At 33.2% G+C, this 18777-nt stretch overlaps 2 protein-coding genes across 3 annotated transcripts in view; both read right to left on the reverse strand.

The window, feature by feature from the left end:
- LOC102610628 (uncharacterized) overlaps positions 1–9400 on the reverse strand; it is a 36359-nt gene extending 26959 nt beyond the window's left edge. Inside the window, exon 1 of the mRNA XM_052433003.1 lies at positions 9257–9400. Coding sequence (XP_052288963.1) covers positions 9257–9259 — 3 coding nt within the window. The 5' untranslated portion in view covers positions 9260–9400. The remainder of the gene's footprint in view (positions 1–9256) is intronic.
- The window catches only part of LOC107175361 (putative pentatricopeptide repeat-containing protein At1g12700, mitochondrial), a 34997-nt gene extending 20164 nt beyond the window's left edge, over positions 1–14833 (reverse strand). The window contains exon 1 of one of the 2 annotated variants that reach the window (XR_008051316.1): positions 12726–14833. Coding sequence is in view for 1 of the 2 variants with exons in the window: in XM_052433002.1 (XP_052288962.1) it covers positions 14230–14738 (509 nt within the window). In the remaining variant the exon portion in view is untranslated. The remainder of the gene's footprint in view (positions 1–12725) is intronic. The other variant, XM_052433002.1, reaches the window with a different exon arrangement.
- Positions 14834–18777: the final 3944 nt, after the last annotated feature.

Raw genomic sequence — 18777 nt, forward strand, 5'->3', positions numbered from 1 at the left:
CCATTAGGAGAGTTTGATCATTCAACTACTATATTCTCACTTGAACCTTGGACACATTTAATTAAGTTTATTTTATTACGATATTGTTTTATTCCCATCTCTCACAATTATTAGTTACGATAGAATTATTTGGCAATTCTTTGTTTCGGTCTTTAGTTGACCTGCATTATTGTGATTGCTTTAACATTTTGAGTAACATCAATCCCTGTGGAGACGATCTTGAACATTCATCACTTTATTACTTGTTGTGTATACTTGCACATTGGCATTGATAATAATTGATTATATAAATCAACCAACAGCTGCAATCCACTTCTTTGAGTCCTTACTACTAACAGCTTCAGTGTAAGTCTTTGGTTCATCTTCTTCTGTTCCCTGTGCTGCTGATAGTGCAAATGCAATCAAGTCTGCATATGCATACCTCTTAGGTGGCTTTGATTCTCTTTTCTTTCTATCTCTTACCAGCTGATAATCTCTGAGGTCATCATCACCTTCTAATTCATCTTCTTGTTTAGACAAATCTCTTCCAGGTGCATTATCAGGCCTTGCCTTTTTATCAGCTTCTGTGCTGGAGCTTGGAAGCTCCGCCTTAAGAAAACTCTTCTTGTCACAACTTGACTCTCTTTTAATGGTTTGCTTCACAGTAGCTGAGTTTTAAAACATTTCATGTTCATTAAACACTACATCCCTGCTGATCATTGTGTTAACATATATGTTAACATAATATTGATTTTGATGATAACAAACAAGATTAAAAATGATTAATTTTTTAAGCTCAAATTATTTAATATTCTTTTTAAATAAATCATTATTTTCATATTATAAATGTTTCATATTTAATGGAAAAATGATTTTATGAAATTGGTTGTTTTTCAAAGTTTATGGTTTAATTGAAAGAATTTTGAAAATTTTGTAATAAATAAGTAGTTTTCTAAATTTCGGACTTGGACCTATTTGAAACTATTTAAATATTTTTGGGCCATTCTATAATTTCACAAAGTTTGGGCAAAGTCATAATTTCAGAAAGTTATGGGATTGACAAAGCATTATTTTAAAGTTCTGAAATTGGACCTTTTTGTAAACTTTCATAACGTTTTGGGCCAAATTATAGTTTTATAAAGTTTTGGGGTCAAACTATAAATTTGAGAAAATATTCACTGTAGCATTTACTGTAGCAAGCGGAAATCCGGTTTCTGATAAACGGAAGTCCGGATTCGAGGCAGAATCTATCCGAATTAAAAGCGAAATTCCGGATCTTGACAAACGGAAATCCGGTTGTTGGGCAGTAAGCTACTGAGCGTAAGCGGAAATCCGGATGTGACAAAGCGGAAATCCGGATGTTCAGAAATTCAAATTTGTGGCTGTAACGGTAACATTAAGCGGAATTCCGGATGTCCATAACCGGTAATCCGGTTACGACCAAAATGTGAGTAACGGATAGTTTTCGAGCTCAAACTATAAAAACTCAAATCTAACTCATTTTGAAGCTCTCCAACAATCTCCAACAAGAAAGAACAAGTGCACACAACATATATTGAGCTTCAACTTCGTGAATCATCATTCTTTAAATCATCTTTGTTCTTCAATTTGTATATCCACTCTTAAAGAGAGATTCATTGTTGTATAGCCTACGTCCACGCCTCCAAGCTCACCTGCTTGAGGATTTCACTATCCAAGCCTTTCCAAGGCTTCAACGATTACAATTGACTTCGAGGTGTCAATAAACCTTTACAACAAGAGATTATATCTCCAATCTCTTTACCCCAAGTGTTTCCCACACTTGTGCTCTCACAATTTGATGAGAAATGATAAATACAACAATGAATCTCTCTTTAAGAGTGGATATACAAATTGAAGAACAAAGATGATTTAAAGAATGATGATTCACGAAGTTGAAGCTCAATATATGTTGTGTGCACTTGTTCTTTCTTGTTGGAGATTGTTGGAGAGCTTCAAAATGAGTTGGATTTGAGTTTTTATAGTTTGAGCTCGAAAACTATCCGTTACTCACATTTTGGTCGTAACCGGATTACCGGTTATGGACATCCGGAATTCCGCTTAATGTTACCGTTACAGCCACAAATTTGAATTTCTGAACATCCGGATTTCCGCTTTGTCACATCCGGATTTCCGCTTACGCTCAGTAGCTTACTGCCCAACAACCGGATTTCCGTTTGTCAAGATCCGGAATTTCGCTTTTAATTCGGATAGATTCTGCCTCGAATCCGGACTTCCGTTTATCAGAAACCGGATTTCCGCTTGCTACAGTAAATGCTACAGTGAATATTTTCTCAAATTTATAGTTTGACCCCAAAACTTTATAAAACTATAATTTGGCCCAAAACGTTATGAAAGTTTACAAAAAGGTCCAATTTCAGAACTTTAAAATAATGCTTTGTCAATCCCATAACTTTCTGAAATTATGACTTTGCCCAAACTTTGTGAAATTATAGAATGGCCCAAAAATATTTAAATAGTTTCAAATAGGTCCAAGTCCGAAATTTAGAAAACTACTTATTTATTACAAAATTTTCAAAATTCTTTCAATTAAACCATAAACTTTGAAAAACAACCAATTTCATAAAATCATTTTTCCATTAAATATGAAACATTTATAATATGAAAATAATGATTTATTTAAAAAGAATATTAAATAATTTGAGCTTAAAAAATTAATCATTTTTAATCTTGTTTGTTATCATCAAAATCAATATTATGTTAACATATATGTTAACAATCTCCCCCTTTTTGATGATGACAAACATTTCATGTATTTAAACAATCATTTTTCATAAAATCATTTTTCCATTAAATATAAAACATTTATAATGTGAAAATAATGATTTATTTAAAATATATAAAAAATAATTTGATCTTAAAAAATTAATCATTCTTAATCTTGTTTGTTATCATCAAAATCAATATTATGAAAACATATATGTTAACACATTGCCCTTGGTGGCTTCATATCTATACACCACAGCTTGTAACCCTTCACACCAGCAGGATATCCTAAGAACACACATTTAAAGGCCCTGAGCTTTAACTTCCCTTGTTTGACATGAGCATAGGCTGGGCAGCCAAATATTCTCAAATGAGAATAATCTGCTGGTTTACCAGACCAGAGCTCATATGGAGTTCTGAAATTGATTCCAGAAGAAGGGCTCCTGTTTACTATGTAGCATGCAGTATCTAGAGCTTCAGCCCACAGACTCATGGGTAGCTTAGAGTGGATCAGCATACACCTAACTTTATCTATTAGGGTCCTGTTCATTCTTTGAGCTAACCCATTTTGCTGTGGTGTGTGTCTTACAGTTTTGTGTCTAACCATGCCATGTTTTGTATAGAAATCATCAAAGTCCTTATTGCAGAACTCTAACCCATTATCTGTCCTCAGTCTTCTCACCTTCCTATTTGTCTGTGTTTCAATTAATGTTTTCCAGTTCTTAAACTGATCAAACACTTTATCTTTGCTCTTCAAACTAAACACCCAAATCATTCTTGAGAAATCATCAAATAGAGATAAGAAGTACCTAGCCCCACCTAGAGAAGTTGTCTTTGCAAGCCCCCACAGATCAGCTTGAATGTAGTCTAGAGTCCCCTTTGAGTTATGGATACCAGTACTAAATTTCACTCTTGAAGATTTTCTTAGGACACAATCTTCACAGAACTTCAAAGGACTCTATCTTATCTACTCCTAAGTCCCATGTTTTGATAGTTTTATTAATCTTCTTTCACTCATGTGGCCTAACCTCATATGCCACAGCATGGTTTTATTTAGTTTCTAGTTTGACATAGCAACATCCCTTATGACAGTAGATCCCTGTAACACATACAGATCATTGCTATGTTCCCTTTCATCACAACCATTGACCCTTTCAAGACCTTTAAAATGCCTTACTCAAGTTTAACTAGGCATCTTATTTTATCCAGCATTCCTAGAGAGATAAGATTTCTTTTGAGATCAGGCACATGTCTGACATCTCTTAGTTTCCTAATCATACCATCAAACATTTTTAACCTAATTGAACCTCTGCCAACCACTCTACAGCTTGAATCATTACCCATTACTACTATTCCACCATCACAAGTTTCATAGTTTGTGAATAGATTTTTATTAAGGCACATGTGGAAGGAACAACCAGAATCTAAAACCCAATTACCTTTTGTTTGAGCATCAGTTGCTATTAGAACTCCAGCTGAGTCATAGCCATAAGATTCTTCAAATTTTGATGCAACAGCAGCATCTCCACTCTTCTCCTTTGTATTGTTTTTCTTGTTTTTCAACTTAGGGCAATCTTTCTTGAAATGGCCCTCCTTATGACAGTGGAAACATTTCAAGTTCTTTGGCCTGGATTTTGATCCCTTATTTCTGTTCTTACTTGTGTCTTTCTTTTCAGTTCTTCTACTTGCTGTAAGACCTTCTCCATCCCTGATTTCTTTCTTAATTGCAGCCTTGGAACTCAGAGCTTCCTTTACATCTCCCATAGCGAAAGTCTGTCTCCCATACATCAATGTATCCACTAGATTCTCATAGGAACTCGACAGAGAGCATAGCAGGATCATGGCTTTGTCTTCATCATCAATCTTCACATTGATGTCTTCAAGATCCAAGATGATCTTGTTAAAAGCATCAATGTGATCAGTAATTAATGATCCTTCTTCCATCTGCAAGGTATAAAGCTTCTTCTTGGTGGCTAGTCTTTTAGTCATTGACTTCTTTGTGTATAAGTCTTTAAGTTTCTTCTGTAGTCATGCTGCTGTTTTTTCTCCACCTACCTCTCTGAGTACACCATCCCCAAGACTCAGAATTGTTGCACTGTGCGCCCTATCAAGCACTTCAGATAATTCTTCTTCTGTTACTTTCATTGGCTTCTTGGATGATGACTCGTCATCAAGTGCAACATCCAACCTTTGATGCACCAGTAAGGCTCTCATCTTGAGCCTTCATAGGTGGAAATCATTTTCGCCTGTAAACTTCTCCACTTCAAGTTTAGTTGATGCCATTACAAAGACCAAGAAACCAGAGATAGGCTCTGATACCACTTGTTAGGGGGACTTAGCATAAGATTTCTAGGTATCCAACTCAAAATACTAGTCTATTAAGTGAAGTGACCTACCACCTTATAAACCCAAATATCTACCCTTTACTAACCAATGTGGGACACAATTCAACAATCTCCCCTCGGACGAAACCCTCGCCGGACTCCGTTCAACAAATCAATCTCCAAGATCAACTTGGAACCCCCAAGACCCACTCTATGAAACTTGACCTTGATCTGGAATTAACACTAAACTAAGCTTTGACAAGAATTACGTATAAGCACTTGAAACCAACCACACAATAAAAAAAATCAGATCACACACTTGCACCAAGGGTTATAGTGGTTCGGGCAATTTCTTGCCTACATCCACTGTGAAAGAGAAACAAGATTTTACTGATTTTCAGAGAACAAGTTACATGTATGAAGAGTGAATAAAACTTAATAGAATGCCTTTAGTAACAGAGCCTAGGACCTTTTATACTCTTATCAGAACCCGATGAAAGAGCCCATAGAAGTCAGCTCACGCTCCTGGGTTTCCAGCCAAGATGATGATCAGCTGCCTCCCGCGTGATCTAACTGAAATAACCAATTCTTGAATATGCTCTAGGACACTTGTCAAAAGCTCATGCAATCTGCTAGCTAAAACGCAGATGAGGCTGCCGTTTGAATTAGTGAATCATGTGATGCATCACGTGCATTACTAATGCATCCAGCCGACATAACGTTTATTCCATTCAGTTTCTCTGAACTCTAATGCTTGAGAAGTCGTTATACTTCATTAGAAATAGATGACATGTCATACAAATCCCCAAGTTCAGATTTGAGCTTCACAACTCCAACATTCTCCACCTTGAACTCAAATCAGTTACTCCTAAGCTTATGCCTTCCACTTCATCCCTGCAATTTTTATAACCTGCAGATTCCAGCTGAGTTCATGCAGTACACCAACTTGGCTGTTGGTATAGCCTTTGTCAACATATCAGCAAGGTTATCATCAGTGTGTATCTTTAATAGCTTCACCACACCTTCAAAATATAAGTGTGCAACCCAAGAGGGGGGGTGAATTGGAATTTGAAAAAATATCCTAGCAAATCCACACAACAAGCAATCTAATGTTTTAATAAAAATTAAAAGTAATAAGTTCAATAAAAGCACAATAACTAATGCGTAAGGGAGAAGAAAAATAAACACATAAATTTTTATGTGGTTCGGTAAACCCCGCCTACGTCCACGCCTCCAAGCGATCCAAGCTTGAGGATTTCACTATCCAAGCTTTTTCAAGGCTTCAATCGTTTACAATTGACTTCAAGGTGTCAATGAACCTTTACAACAAAGAGATTATCTCTCAATCTCTTCACTCAAATGTCTCACACACTCAAACTCTTACAATTGAGATGAAGAAATGAAAGTTACAATAAAACTCACTCAATGAGTAGATATTCAAAAATGAAGAACAAGAAATAATTCAATGTTTTGTGTTTTGCAAGTTGAAGGCTCAAGATATCTCGTGTGCTTTTTGTTTTTGCTTGTTGGAGAGCTTGAAAATGAGTTGGATTTGAGTTCTTATAGTTTGAGCTCAAAAATCAGCCGTTATGCACATTCTGGTCATAATCGGCTTGCCGTTTATAGACATCTGGTTAGTCGCTTAATGTTACCGTTACAGCCATAATTTTGAATTTCTGAACATTCGGTATGTCGCTTGTGAAATCCGGATAGCCGTTTATGCTCCAGAAGCTTACTGCCCAACAACCGGATTACCGTTTGTTAGGATCCGGTTAGCCACTTTCAATTCGGATAGATTCTGCCCAAAATCTGGCTTTTTCGATTTTTCACATCCGATTAGCCGCTTGCTACAGTGAACTATTTTCTAAAATTATAGTTTGACCCTAAAATTTTATAAAACTATATTATGGCCCAAAACATTATGAAAGTTTACAAATAGGTCCAATTTTAGAATTTTAAATAATGCTTTGTCAATCTCAAAATTTTTTTAAATTATGATTTCGCCCAAACTATGAGAAATTATAGAATGACCCAAAAATATTTAGGGTAATTTTTAAAAACCTCCCCTGAGGTTTGGGCTTGTTGCAAGTAGATGGCGAGAATTTATTTATTTGTAAAAAACCTCATACCGTCAGTTAACTTTAACATTGACCGTTAGTTGACTATGCAAAGACAATATTACCCTTAGCAATAATTTATAGACGGAAATAACTAAAAAAAAAAAAATTGTTGGCTATTTTACCCTCTTTAAATTATTGATATTTTCTTAAAGTTCCTACAAGAAAGATAAAATTAAAAATTTTAAAAATTCTCTTTAAATTATTGATATTTTCTTAAAGTTTCTACAAAAAAGATAAAATTAAAAACTTGAAAATGAAATAGTTATAATCTTTACCTATGTTATTGTAAATCTTTGGAATTGACAAGGATAAAATTGTCAAAAAAAAGGGTTTGTGTTTTTCGCGCCAACAATTTTAATTTTTTTTTAGTTATTTCCATCTACAAATTGTTGTTAAGGGTAATATTGTCTTTGCACAGTCAACTAACGGTCAATGTTAAAGTTAACTGACGGTAGGGGGTTTTTTACAAATAAATAAATTCTCGCCATCTACTTGCAACAAGCCCAAACCTCAGGAGAGGTTTTTAAAAATTACCCAAATATTTAAATAGTTTCAAATAGGTCCAAATCTAAAATTTTAAAATACTATCAAAGATTTTAAAATACTTTCATTTTAGTCCACATCATTTTCTTATTATAAAAGCACAATTCATAAATCTTTGTTTAAGCAATACATGTGGTTTGTTATCATCAAAATCAATATTTATAGTTATATAGGCTAAGAACCTTTAGACACCTCCAGCCTGACAAAGTGTAGTTTAATGTCTATGTGCTTTGTCTTTTTGTGATGCACCTGGTTCTTACTTAGGCAAATTGCACTTTGACTGTCACAATGAACAACCACCTGTTTTTGTTCATATCCCAATTCTGTAACCATTCCTCTTAGCCATATTGCCTCCTTAAAGGCTTCTGCAGCTGCAGTGTATTCAGCTTCTGTTGTTGATAGAGCAACAACACTTTGCAGTGAAGCTTTCCAGTTTATTGTGCAGCTACTGAGTGTGAACAGATAGCCTGTCAGAGACCTTCTTTTATCTAGATCCCCTGCATAGTCAGCATCTACATACCCTTCAACAATCAATTATGCATAAGACATGCTAATGAAAAGCAAAACATACTCAACTATATTCAAAGATATTACTCCTTAAACTATCCACAAAACAACCTTGACATTTTGCAAACATGAATTCTAAGTGGAATACAGCTGCAAAGGCAGCACAATTAAGCAGTAATTCGTTTCATCGGTTTAAAATCTCCACATTGTATTCTATGCAAAAAAAAGCCTGATCATCAGATCATAATGAATCTCTCCCACCAACTCGTAACAATTACAATAAATTGGCAAATGCAAGCAGGGGTGAAGAATTGTGTCCTCTTAGATTGGGGTTTGGCGGAAAAAGATATTTTTATATGTATTTAGTAATTTTATGAGTAAGATTTACTTTTAAATCCCTAATACTCAATAAATGTTTAAAACATAGAATTTTTCATTAATTCATAATCTGATTTCTTAATTGTTACCTTCTAAAAAGACCAAAATAATTTTGATTCATTTGTGCCATTTTCTTACACATCTTTAAATGAAATGTTTGTCCTCAGCATTCCCTACGAAATATAATGCGGATACTAATCAAACTTCTAATTCTCAATCCCAAAATATACTATTTCTCTAGATTCTATGTGGATCCTTATATACCGCATAGTTGTCTAATTTGAAAAGAAAAAAAAGATAAAGTTATCGATTAATATCGAATGATTTTAATTGCACTATAAGAGAAAACCTAACTAATGTTTTCACATTTTTATTTTCTACTGAGTTAAATTCTTGTTCTTAATACTCTTTGTTCTCATGCATAATGTACAATCATGATCATATTAGATGTAACTTCCATTCTTAATCAGACCCCTGAGGTGCTAAGTTTCACCTGCCAATGTAGAATAAAAATAGAAATATATATTCATCACATCTAATAAATGGTAACCTTAAACTCCAGAAAAAAAATAATGAAAACGCTAATCGACCCCGTATCATGAATCAGTTGAACAAATAAATTTGAACCCTATATATATATATAAATAAATAAATAATTACCATTTTTACTGTGAATGAGTATTCAAACCAAGATAGTCAACCTTTCAGCTCCCTATACAAAGAAGAAACCACAAGGCTCATTCAACGAAAGAAAATTTCTATCTAAAATAATTAAACGAATAACAAAAATTTTCCTTTTTTTCTGCCAAAAATTTTGTTATTATCATTTTAAATGAATGCAACGACCTAATTACAAAGAAAATGAGAAAATAAAAACCCAAATTTCGCATTCGTTTATTTACTTATTATTGTTATTATTATTATTAGTTTTGCGATATTCATCGGTATAAAAATAAGCTGGATTAGAACAAAAAGCCAGTGGATAATTTAAATAAGAAAATTAGTAAATGCGTAAGTGTACAAATCCAGATAATAACAAAGAAATAAACAGCAATTTAACGAAATTTCAGGGGGCCCAAAGAGACAAGAGAAGGCCTCTGAAGAAGTGATTACTCGTTGAGAAAGTTGGGCTAAGATGCGCTCACGTGCGTAATGTACACGCCACGTAGCTGTTCGACACGTGTGATTGTGATTCCTTGGGCCGCTAGTTGGTATTGAGCCTTGGACCCTTCTTAAACCCAATGTTATGCGGAAGAAAGTTCAAAGCAGCCAAAATTCCTCATAAAATCCTTTTTTTTTAAATTTATTTATTGAAATTACTTAAATAACTTAAGATAAATTAATGTATTTCTTATAAATATAATTTCAATTCAACGCTTAAATAAACTATGATCTTAACAAACTTTTACACCCACTCATTACATAATTTGTATTTATATTTTAAATTTAATCGAAAAATATATTTTTAAAAGAAAATTATGAGAGCTTAAATTTATGGAGATAGAAATTATATAATAAAAGTGTTATAAGCATTTTAGAGGGTACTAAAAGCTGCACTTATTCTCAAAACTAGGAAATTATCAGATTTGGGATTATATTATAATTCGAAATCGTGAATCCGACTCAAATCTTATTAAAGTTTCATGTTTGGATAAAAGATACTACCCTTCACATCACCAAGCAAAATTGTTTAAACAAAAAAAAAAATCCAAATCTATGCAAAATAATGAATTTAACTCGTAACTCATAGTTTGTATTAACATATAGTCTTTTTAGGACTTAGTGGATTGTGTTCTATTGCTGATAAGACAAATAGAAGGGTGAAAAAAATAATTCTTCTCCCAAAAAGACTCTTTAAATAGAATCAGGTTTATATAAATTTAATCAAATTCTTAATTACCCTCTATTTTTTAAAAAATGCAGTTATAGTACTTCTCATAATGATAATATAAAAAATAATATAATATTATTTGAAGAGGAATAAGTGTCTCCTCAATAGAATAAAAAGTCAAAAAAAACCCTCAAGCTGAAAATAAACTCCTCTCCTAAAAAATGAGAAAAATGTTGAAAATATGAGTCAATATTACTTTTTTGAATTTAAAAAATAACTAGAACAGTAACTCTAATAAGCAAATATAAAGGTGATAACCAATGGCTTGAGAATAGTGTAATAGATATTTAACCTAGTAGTTCCACCCAGCAATGTAGAACTAACTGTGAGTTGCAACCCATAACACTGATGCTGCATTTACTAAACGGAAATCGGAATGGGTTGGAATCGGAATGAGTTGGAATATGAGTGAGGAATGAGAATAAGAACAAATTGTTTACTTTAACGGTAGGAATTAGAATCAGAATAAGTTGTATTGCTATTGATGTATTTACATTATCTTGGCATTGAAATTGAAATGAGTTACATTACTGTAAATTACTAAAAATCTTTAATTAACTATTATCATAATTATTATTTTGTTTTTAAATTATTGTGATTACTATAATTCAAAATTATTATTATTATTATTATTATTGTTCATAATTATGTGTTTATTTGATCTCAAATTGATATTGGAACTTGGTGTTGGATCATTTCCAGGATAAACTGTGCAATATGTCTTGTCAATGTAGATGGATAGCACAAAATGGTATACATAATGATGCATGCTTATTTTTATTTTTTATATATAATCCTAACATGAACTTGTATTCCTATTTTATCCATTTCTTGAATGACATGAAGGGGCATCGGTAATGTTATCATTTGGTTTTGATTGATTCATGTGATCTTCTTTCTTTCATGTTCTTGCTATTCAAACTACCCAAATATTGCACTACACTACACAAAATGGTATATAAATTAAAAAAATGCCAAGTTAGTGGACTAGATTAAATCAGATCATAATGGTATGCTCTTGTGCTTGAAGATAGAAAGTAAATCTTTTAGCTTTTTAGATATGCCCCAGATTCAGAGACAAATACACAATCTGTCACCCGGTAGTGGGAACACCACTGATTGTTAAAGGCTAGCTAATCCCAAGAGATCAATACTTTGTCTACTTACACATAGCTAATCCCCAGAGATCAATTCTTCACTGTCGTGTGTACGCTTACTTTAGCAGGTTCTAAAACCACAAGACAGCAAGCTCAAGTTGTCAATGCAAGTAGAACTATGGCTGGAAATTAAAGCGAATTAATCATATAATTCCAAAGGCTCTACACGCACCTCAAATACATGCTTCGAAGAATTGTCTACTATAATAATCAGAAATGCTGATTCACAACAGAACCAACTGTAAAACGTAGATACTCTTGAGTAATGTTGTGTAAGTGATAACAAAAAGGACCTTTAGACCATTTGCTTTGTAGACATTAGCAATTTTTTCAAATTTCCTCGAATTTGAAAGATCTGATTCCCACTGCTGTAATAGCCAATAGGCCTTGAGGCTTATGGCCAAGACTTTATATATGGGTTGTAAAGAAAAGAGGAGACTCATCATGATCAAGATGTTAGCATAAGAATATGAAACAAGAATGGAAGGCGGAGAAAAGTCTGAGTTTCAACAAACTTTGTCTTTCCAATACATAGTATACAAATACCAAAACACACAATCATGATTCATGAGTCACCATTCAATTTTATGCCATGTCACAAGGAATGAAGAACTTTGGACAATTAGTTAGATGTTTTGTATCACTGAAACCAAAAACAATCCAGCATGTCCAAAGCCAAAAATGTTAACAGAAATAAAAGACGAACATGCTGAAAAACCTGATGCATAATTAATTTGGCATCAATTCCCATTACAGTCGGCAATCCCATACACTCGAAGTACAAATTAGTACAACTAGAAGTTCTAGATATCAAAGACAATCAATTTAACTAACAGAAAGTTTATGTTCAGTAGCCTCACAAATTAAAAAAGAAACGCCATTTTATCTATTTAGAGAAGAAAAAGTGGTCGTACAGTAAGAGCATAAAAACTTTGCACTTCCAGCTAATGAAAAAGATGCATTATAGAAGGAAAACATATGACGCGAATAATAAAAATTAATTTTACAACAAAAAGTTGCCAGACTTTGAAACTTATCTGATGAGTCATCCATGTCTGCAAACAGAATCCATGAACGGAACCTGGGGACATGCCATCACTACGCAACACTACTTCACGAGTTGTAAAAAGAATGGGATTCTCCAAATCCAGATTTTTGGCAGAAAAAAACAAGCAAGTAAATCAGCATTCAGCTCATTGACTTACTTGTGTCTCTTGAAATGTGGAATCGAGTTTAAACTAATTTCATTCTTAACAAGCAAGTCCACAACAATTGAAAGTATAGATACGTCTGGCATTACATTTCTCTTATCCATTCTGTGAAGGAGTTCAATAACTTTTGATGTCTCATTATTGCGGATGAAACCCAGCATAAATGTATTAAATGTGACAAAATCGGGTTCCAAACCCTTTGCTTCCATATCAAGAAATAAATCATGTGCCTTGTCCATTTCCCCATCATTACAAAGCCCATGGATCATGATGTTATATGTTACAACATTTGGCATTAGGCCTACACGAGGCAAACTTTGAAACAGTTCCCAAGCAGTTTCCAGTTTGCGTATTTTACACAATCCATCAATGAGGCAGCTGTAGGATACGATATTGAGTTCATACTTGCTATCTCTTATCGCCTGGAATAATTCCAGTGCCTCTAGAACAAAACCATTCTTGCAGAGCCCGTCAATAAAGTTAGTGTATGTATATGTATCAGCTGCCACATGATTACGCCGCATCTCATCAAACAGTTTTAAAGCACGCTCAACCTGGTGTATTTCAAAAAGACCAAGAAACAAGGTGTTATATGTAACAACAGTTGGCTTTATTCCTTTAGAGAGCATTTCACTATAAAGGCTTAACGCTTCCTCTACATCCTTATTCTTGCAGTACCAATTTATTAATGTGTTGTAACTAACAACATCATGCATGCACCCGTTATTCTCCATAGAAACAAATAATTTCCTTGCACGATCTATTTTATCAGTTAAGCAATAACCATCAATTAATGTGTTATAAGTAGATGTGTTGGGATTCACTCCTCTCAAAATCATCAATTCTAACAGCCTACTTGCTTTGTCCATCTTCCCATTCTTGCAGAGCTCATCCATGATCACACTGAAAGTCACAACATCAGGCTGTACCCCTTGATCCATCATCTCAATAAACAAACGCTTCGCCTCATTCCAATCGTTAGCATAACAAAAACCACGAATCACAGAGGTATAAGTAACCACATCTGGGTTAATATTCTCATCCTTCATCTTCAGAAACAGCTCCTTGGCCTTGTCCACAAAACCTTCCTTACAAAGACCATCTATAATCGTATTGTATGTAACAGTGTTTGGCTTACAAACAACACCAAATTCCCCATTTCCATTAGCCATCTCTTCAAATAAATTTAGAGCAACAATTGTATGGCCAGTTCGACACAATCCATTAATCAAAGTATTGTATGTAAAAACATCAGGCTCACAAGCAAACACTCTATGTTTCGTAAACAATGCGGCGGCCTCCATGATTCTACTCTCCGCACACAAACCTTTAATCAAAGAAGTAAAGGTCACAGCATTTGGAGTAAAACAGGACCTGAGGATTCTCCCAAGAACAACAAAACCATGAGAAACTCTACCCATTTTGCAAAAGCAGTTAATCAAAATACTGTGAGTATAAATATCTGGAAACAACCCAGCTGAATTGAGTCTCTTGAAGAGTGAAAGGACAGTATCATAATGTTTATTCTTAGCAAGACAACCAAACAAAATATTGAAGGAAGAGACAGGAGGCGGAGAAGGGTGCATACGGAGCATGTAATCAAAGATACACAAGGCTTCATTAGGAGTAATAAGATTAATATCACCTTGACCTGATGATTTGCACCTTTCTTTGAGGAATTTTTTGAGTGAGGCTCGGTCTTTGACTGTCAGTCGTAGCGACTCCTTCAGTTTAGATGTTGTAGTCGGATATGAGGGTTCATTTTCCGAAATTGAAGATGTGGGTTTTCTGGTATGAGGGAACGAAGATGAGAAATTACATCTAAGAGCTGATATTGAAATTGAAGTAAAATGAAATGAACGAGTTGAGGATACGAAAGCCATTGGAGAGCTTTCGATTATTTGGGGTTGAAGAAGAAGAATAGAATTACCAAAATAGGTGAGAATTATGCGCTCTTTAACAAATGATGGCTCACGATTCTAATTTAAATTGTAAAATTTCTTCAGTTAAATAAACGTCTCAAATTTTCTTACATTATCCTCCTACTCCAACATAAGTCTACTCAAAATTTCATATTTGGATAGATTAAATTGTCATGAGTATTAAAATGATTAGGTCCATCACTTAGTATAAAAATAATTTATAATATTTCAAATAATTTAATATGTAATTTGGTGCCAAAAGGATTGAATTATCCTTATAAAATAATCGCTATTGTCATTTGTACTTTTTATATTTTGTCATTTTATGAAGTAATTCTATTTTTTTAGTGAGTGACCGATACAAATTATAGACTGAGGTAAAAAAATTAAGTAAGCTAAAGTTTTTGTAGTATTTTTTGGACACAGAGTAACCTTAGGGTAAATGGTTAATAATTTCTTATATTATAAAAAACCCATTCACTATAAAATTAATAATTGATATCATTTTAGATTGCATTTCTAATTTTTCGTAATGTGGAAAAAAGATCTAGTGACTAGGATACTATTTTTCGTATCACAAATTCATATGACATGTTTTGGAGGCTTTTTGTAAAATTTGTTCCTGAGATTGCTTATTTATTCTTGAATTCAAACTTTTTGTAATGCGGAAAAAAATCTAGTGTGATATTCTCATATTAGTACAAAAAATTATGACATCACCATTGCTTTTAAGTACTCTTTTTTTTGTGAGACGACTGCCATTCAACACCTATCTTTAAGTCATAAATATTTAGTTTTATTTATATTAACAACAAATTAATATATATGATGTTTCTACTTAAGAGAGAACTTAAAGTGATAAAATTATTAAGAGAGAACTAGAAACAAGGTTCTTTTTTATCGCCAAAAGGATGAAAGATTTTCACAATACTATTCGAAATGTTATTTGGAAGCTTGCCCTCCACTTAATTATGGCTTATGCTTTAAGGAAGAAAACTGACAAACGGAAACAATGGTGCCCTCCTCTTAATTACGGCTGGTTGAAAGCCAATGCAGATGCTGCTTCTAATGCTGAGAAGCAGCTAGCTGCAGGTTTGGAAGCTGTTGTTAGAGATGACACATATGTTCAAAGTGATAGTTTGTTCTACTAGGAAGGACTATTAATTTCACAATAGAATTCAACTTACAAGGATGAGGATTCAGGCAAAATTTAGTTTATACTAATAAAGAAAAAAACTAATTTAATTTTTGGTATATCTGTAATACAAAAATATGATGTTCAAAGTATTGTTTAAGAATGCAACGTATTCAGCCATGTAGTAAATTAAAAATAATTTAACAAGAGAATTCAAAATCTGAACTCCACTGCGTGCTCTTTTTTCTGCAACTGGCTAAATCAGATCATCTTCTTCCACTCATCTCTAATCAACATATATGTTTTCAAGAGACTAATATTAAAACCATTGAGGCCCAAAACAATCTAGCAGCTGTCATCAGTTTATGAGCCTTTCACCGCAAGAAAATTTTGACCGCAATCCCATGCTTTTTCTTGCAACTAGAGTCTTTGAAGGCTTTGACCATGGATGATCAATGTTGTTTCTACAATCTAGTGTGCATAAATAACATGGAATAGAAACTTTAAAGCGTTGTTGTTGGTTGTGGTTCCTCTTAAAGAATAAATATTCTGGTCGGCCCTTTGCTGATTGAGATCCATGCCCCCCCAGGCCCCAACGGACCCACCCCACATATGCATCTACAAAATGATGATAATAATAGCACTTAATTAATTACGACCATTCAAAAATTTACAAGAAAGAAAAAGTAAACAAATGCATCCATTGATTGAAATGAGGAGTTATGCAATATGAAGCTATAAAAGGTATGCGTACATGATTTTTTTTTTTTTTTATGGATTAAGGGCATCTTTAAGGAGAGGAAGTTTTCTGATAATCCAAAAATAACGCAATTATAAAATTTTAAAATCTCAAGAGTTTTTTTTTATTTTTTATAATCACATGATAGGTACAATTATAAAGAAAAAGAATCCAAGTTACGCTACAACTGAAATACAAGTGTGCAACCCAAGAGGGGGGGTGAATTGGATTTTTAAAAATTATCCTAGTCAAACCACACAACAATTCAATCTAATGCCTTAATCAATTCGAAAACAATAAATTCAATGAAACACAATATTAAAAGAGTAAGGGAAGAGAAAACGAACACAAGGATTTTTACGTGGTTCGGCTATCCCCGCCTACGTCCACGCCTCCAAGCTCACCTGCTTGAGGATTTCACTATCCAAGCCTTTCCAAGGCTTCAACGATTACAATTGACTTCGAGGTGTCAATAAACCTTTACAACAAGAGATTATATCTCCAATCTCTTTACCCCAAGTGTTTCCCACACTTGTGCTCTCACAATTTGATGAGAAATGATAAATACAACAATGAATCTCTCTTTAAGAGTGGATATACAAATTGAAGAACAAAGATGATTTAAAGAATGATGATTCACGAAGTTGAAGCTCAATATATGTTGTGTGCACTTGTTCTTTCTTGTTGGAGATTGTTGGAGAGCTTCAAAATGAGTTGGATTTGAGTTTTTATAGTTTGAGCTCGAAAACTATCCGTTACTCACATTTTGGTCGTAACCGGATTACCGGTTATGGACATCCGGAATTCCGCTTAATGTTACCGTTACAGCCACAAATTTGAATTTCTGAACATCCGGATTTCCGCTTTGTCACATCCGGATTTCCGCTTACGCTCAGTAGCTTACTGCCCAACAACCGGATTTCCGTTTGTCAAGATCCGGAATTCCGCTTTTAATTCGGATAGATTCTGCCTCGAATCCGGACTTCCGTTTATCAGAAACCGGATTTCCGCTTGCTACAGTAAATGCTACAGTGAATATTTTCTCAAATTTATAGTTTGACCCCAAAACTTTATAAAACTATAATTTGGCCCAAAACGTTATGAAAGTTTGCAGAAAGGTCCAATTTCAGAACTTTAAAATAATGCTTTGTCAATCCCATAACTTTCTGAAATTATGACTTTGCCCAAACTTTGTGAAATTATAGAATGGCCCAAAAATATTTAAATAGTTTCAAATAGGTCCAAGTCCGAAATTTAGAAAACTACTTATTTATTACAAAGTTTTCAAAATTCTTTCAATTAAACCATAAACTTTGAAAAACAACCAATTTCATAAAATCATTTTTCCATTAAATATGAAACATTTATAATATGAAAATAATGATTTATTTAAAAAGAATATTAAATAATTTGAGCTTAAAAAATTAATCATTTTTAATCTTGTTTGTTATCATCAAAATCAATATTATGTTAACATATATGTTAACAATCTCCCCCTTTTTGATGATGACAAACATTTCATGTATTTAAACAATCATTTTTCATAAAATCATTTTTTCATTAAATATAAAACATTTATAATGTGAAAATAATGATTTATTTAAAATATATAAAAAATAATTTGATCTTAAAAAATTAATCATTCTTAATCTTGTTTGTTATCATCAAAATCAATATTATGAAAACATTTATGTTAACAATCTCCCCCTTTTTTATGATGACAAACATTTCATGTATTTAAAGAATGATTCCACAAATATAGTCTTCTTTTACAATTTGCCAATTAGCTAAATTAATGATTTAAATACATAGATTTTTCTCCCCCTCATCATCAAAAAGAAAAACTCAATTGGCAAAAAAAAATAGCAAATTTTTTTTTTTTATAAATTTGAAAACATGTATTCTTCTCCCCCTTCATCATAAAAGAGAAAATGTAAAGGAAAAGAATAAGAGTAGGAAATTTGTTACCCATGTTGTTTGAATAGAAATTTCGACAAAATCTCCCGCTAACAACAAGCATCACCTCAATTACAAGATTAGTAATATCAAATCCAAATTATTATAGATCATGATAAAAGCCAACTCCATACACAAATTATCACACTAAAATATCATGAACCATTATT

The sequence above is a fragment of the Citrus sinensis genome, chromosome 8 (genome assembly GCF_022201045.2).
Source record: "Citrus sinensis cultivar Valencia sweet orange chromosome 8, DVS_A1.0, whole genome shotgun sequence".
Lineage (NCBI taxonomy): Eukaryota > Viridiplantae > Streptophyta > Magnoliopsida > Sapindales > Rutaceae > Citrus > Citrus sinensis.